Source organism: Protobothrops mucrosquamatus, unplaced genomic scaffold, assembly GCF_001527695.2.
Source record: "Protobothrops mucrosquamatus isolate PMUCROS unplaced genomic scaffold, P.Mucros_1.0 scaffold368, whole genome shotgun sequence".
Classification (NCBI taxonomy): Eukaryota; Metazoa; Chordata; class Lepidosauria; order Squamata; family Viperidae; genus Protobothrops; species Protobothrops mucrosquamatus.
Window position 1 is genome coordinate 282667 of NW_015386702.1, and position 4593 is coordinate 287259.

General features: G+C 36.3%; 1 protein-coding gene across 2 annotated transcripts in view; it reads right to left on the reverse strand.

Annotated features, from left to right (window-relative positions):
- UNC79 (unc-79 homolog, NALCN channel complex subunit) overlaps window positions 1-4593 on the reverse strand; it is a 136533-nt gene that overhangs the window by 52176 nt on the left and 79764 nt on the right. For both annotated transcript variants that reach the window (XM_029284087.1, XM_015815694.1), the window contains one exon: window positions 1386-1502. In XM_029284087.1, the coding sequence (XP_029139920.1) occupies window positions 1386-1502 (117 nt within the window). The remainder of the gene's footprint in view (window positions 1-1385; window positions 1503-4593) is intronic.

Genomic DNA, 4593 nt, shown 5'->3' on the forward strand with positions numbered 1-4593 from the left:
ATGAGCAGCTACTGGGCTCACCTCTTTTCTTGTATACAAATATGAAATCAGGAAAGAGTAGAATTACTCAAGACAATATTCTCAATCTCCAATCTCACTGGTGATCAATATAATACTGAAAGCCACTGAGTGGTTAAGAAGGACTAGAAAGGCACATTGCTCTATTTGACCAAGATATTCCTTAATTCAGCCAATGCTGTTTCTGCCCCATGCCCAAGTCTGAATCCAAACTGAAAAAAATTGATGTGATTTGTTTCTTCTATGCAGCATTGTAGATAGCCTTCTACCTTCTTCTTTATACTCATTCCATTAAAGAAAAGGTCAGAGATTGGGCAATAGTTGTCAAAATTAGTCTAACCCAGGGACAGCCTCTTGAGTAAGTACAGATAGTCCTTAATTTACAATCATTCATTTAGTGGCCAAAGATACAGAGGCACTAAAAAAAGGTGATTTATGACCATTTTTCACATTTATGTCTGTTGCAGAATCCCCATGTTCATGTGATCAAAATTCAGATGCTTGGCAACTGGTTCATATCTATGATGGTTTCAGGGTCCTGGGGTCATGTGATCACCTTCTGCAACCTTCTGACAAGCAAAGTCAATGGGGAAGCCAGATTTGCTTTACAACCATGTTACTAACTTAGCAACTGCAGCGATTCACTTAACCATTGTGGCAAGAAAGATCATAAATTGGAGCAAAACTCACTTAACAATTGTTTCACTTAGCAACAGAAGCTTTGGGCTCAATTGTGATTGTAAGTCGAGGACTACCTATGATATACAGAGCCTCCTTTAAGTGGTAATACTCCCATACACTGAGTCTGTGAAGTGTTGACCACCTTCATAAAACCAAACATGTGCCCCCCAAAAGAGCCATGAAGTGCAGGACTAACTCCCATATGGTAAAAAATATACAAGACCATTCCCTATCCCAGGGGTAGGCAACCTTGGCTCTTTTATGACTTGTGGACTTCAACTCCCAGAATTCCTGAGCCAGCCAGCCAGCCTATCCCTGCCCTATCCACTTATTCAGGGTACATAGAATAAAAGGAGTCCATCTAACATCACAAAATGTTGTTCCAGTCACCACTGCAGACTTTGCCCACAAAAATTCAAAATCTAAGTGAACTACACAGTCAGACATGGGAATCAGCACCAAAGTAATGTACTTTCTCTTGGAATGCCCTATTCCAGGGCTTCTCAACCTGGGCCACTTTAAGATGTGTTGACCAGAATTCTTTGCCAGTTGAGAAACCCTGGCCTATTCTATGCTTCCCCACTAAAATTCTCTTGACCCATCACTACAGAAATTTGCTTAACCTTTCCATTCCTGTGTATCCTATCCCACAAAACAGGTCATTTTCTGCAAATTGGAATACTTACCAGTGTCCCATGTGCTAATATTATGAGGAGCACTAGATTGGTGTTCCAGCTGCCTCTTCATCAACTGATTCATGGTCAGTGCTCCCAGAGAACCTCTTTTCATCTGTCGGAAGTGAGCTGCAATTCAGAAATCAATATATTTGTATGATTTACAGTATTATTTACTATTATTTGCAATTACTTATACCCAGCTTTTTCTTCAAAATGAATTTTTCTAATCTGTAATATAGCTCTACATCTCTACATACATTCAACCAATGGATTGGTATTCAATGAAGTGTGCTCAGATGGGGATGACAATTGTCAAACAGATCTACAATTGTAGCTGCAATTTTATTTCTGTGCCCCCTATTTGCTTTAGATTATGAGGACAACCTTTGGATCCATATGGCATCTTACTGATGAATATCACACTGAAAATATTTCAAATACATTTTTGTATAAAGGTTTGCTTGATCGGCTCAAGGCTGACTTAGCATTCCATCCTTCCAAGGTTGGTAAAATAAGGACCCAGATTGTTGGGGCAATATGCTGATATTGTATACCATTCAGATAGTGCTATACAAGCACTACAGAGCGGTATATGTGTCTAAGTGCTATTGCTATTGTCTTTATTTCAATCTTTAGTACTCCAAAGCATTTTTAAAATGTGAGATTGATTCTGCAGTTGAATTGTGAAATAGATTAAAATTTCATTTCCAATTGATATAAGATTTTTAATTTTAAAAATGTTTGTCCACATCAAATTAGAGAATAGCATAACTTTCTTCTCTAGTGCTATGCTTAAAATCAGTTTATTACAAACAGAATTTCCCAACAAAGTGCAGCAATTAAAATTTTAGAGCAGACATCCCTGCCTAATCATAAATTGTTGCCAAAAGCAGAGGAAATTGGTTATTGTTCTTTCTTATGTTATTTATTTATTTAAATCATTTATATAGTTCCCTATCCTCTAAACATTTTTGGGCAGTTCCCAAGCAAAAGTTAAAACAACATTAAAACTATAAAACTAAACAGTTTAAAATATTAAAAACAACAAAGACCGGGCACCAAGTCAACCTTCTAATGTGCCAATATACAATCTTACAAAATTGTAGCTTTTATAGTGGAAAGTACCTTCCAGGTACTTTCATCTCCATGAAAGCACTAACTTTAAGAATTATTTCTCAAGGAAAATTTTGATTTTAAATATTGGAGTTGGAGGGTAGAATTATTGAAAAATATCTTGTTAGCATTTAAAAAACAATACGGTGTATACAGATTTCTGATTAAATTATTTTCTCCACAAAACACTTAATTGTTTTTTTAATTTTATTTTCACCTATTTTATTATTTTATTGAGATCATTTTTTCCTATCAGTTATTTCTAAAAATGATCTGCAAGTCTATTCATGCTATGCTACTTTAACATGTATTACATGGCCCTGACAATGATTTTCTGTCCCTAAGCATCTCACATCTAATCAGGTAGAAAATATTAACATTCACAGTGGTTATAATTCAGTGCAAGCAGGAAAAACAGGAAAAAGATTTAAAAGTGTGGGAAAGAGAACCAAACACAAGAAGAAAAATCTATTGGTTTTCCTGAATGATATAGAATTGATGAAAATACAAAGGGTACTGCATGCTTTGCAAATTTATATCACACTGAGGGAGATCATATGGAAATCACAGTATCTGACACTGGTATGGATTAGGAAAAACCTAAAAGGAGTTTTCCCTTGATCAGTGTTTCTCAACTTTGGTAACTTTAAAATGTGTGAGGAGACTTCTGGTTTTGTGCCGTAGCACACGACCATGGGATAGCAGAGCTCCACTCCCCACGGCCAGTTTTGTCCTGCCAGGGGGACCCTAAATGGGTCTGAAGTTGCCCCGAAGAGATGACCTGAAGGAGGGGCATTCTGTTGATCACGAAATGACAGCAGTCATTTCGTTTGATCTGGGGGAAGCTCTCTGACCCGACAGCATGGCATCAGCGTCTGGCCCAAGCTATCTGTAGCCGAAGTCCAAGAGCACGAACAAGAACATCAGTGAACAGCGTGCTTGGAACTGGTGAGAGTATCGATCTTCTCTCTTCTATCTATTAACTGAATCCTTGGGAAAGCAAGAAAATCTCTGAAAGTGAAGGGAGGGGACTATATCCCCATTCCCTCATGGACGGAAGCGGCGAATTAATAATAAGGGGGAAAGAAATAGACTGAAATTAAATTTAAAATACTACAGTCTGGACAAATCTAGAAACTAAAAAAACTGCTAAGATTACACCTAAAAGGGTTTTAATGAAATTATTAAAAAATATATAACAATAATATTTTTTTGTCTGAAAAAACTGGAAAATGAACAACTACTGACATCTAGAGGAGAATCAGAGCACAGAACACTAACAATAATGAAACTGGCAGGATGCCTAGAAACAAAGAATAATCTGTTCCTTTAAATTTTAAATAACCTTGAAGACAGCTGGGGACAAAGAAAGAGCTGGCCCAGCCATAAGATTAAAAAGTGTCTGAAAGAAAAATTCCTGGACTGTTGACTAAATTTAAGAATTGTTTAGAGAAAAAGAAAAACTTTGGCTCTTGGCTAATCTTTTAGAGTAGAATCTACAGGAAGGACTTAAGGTGGCTTAACATACTGAATTGCAATTTTGACTGATTGATAATTAACCCCTGAACTAAAATATTGATGAAAGACTATTTGAAGGGAGGAGACAACATGGATATCGTACACTTATCAACAAATGACACCATACTCAAAATTCACTCCTGAAGGATTTAGCCTGGAATATCAAAGACTCTCAGAAGCAATATTTCAAAGCAAGACAAATACTTTTCAAGAGGAAATGTACGCAATGTTACGACAGATACAAATGACAATAGATTTAAACCATAAGGAAATCCAGAATAACTTTGATGACATAAATAAGCACATCTCTAATCTAAATCTACAATTAAAAAACACCCAGAAAATGACGGCGAATGAACAGACAAATCAGATAACAGAACACAATTAGAAGAACATGATCATATCAACAAAGCTACAAATGAAAAGAATCACAATCCAGCACAAACAGGAAAAAATCTACAAGACTTTGATATAACAATAAAAATGGAGTGGACTATAGAATTCCCAGGAGAATAATTAGAGTTTGGGAAACAGAAATTATATATCCTATCTATTCTATCTTCTGTACTTGCAAAAACACAGGAAC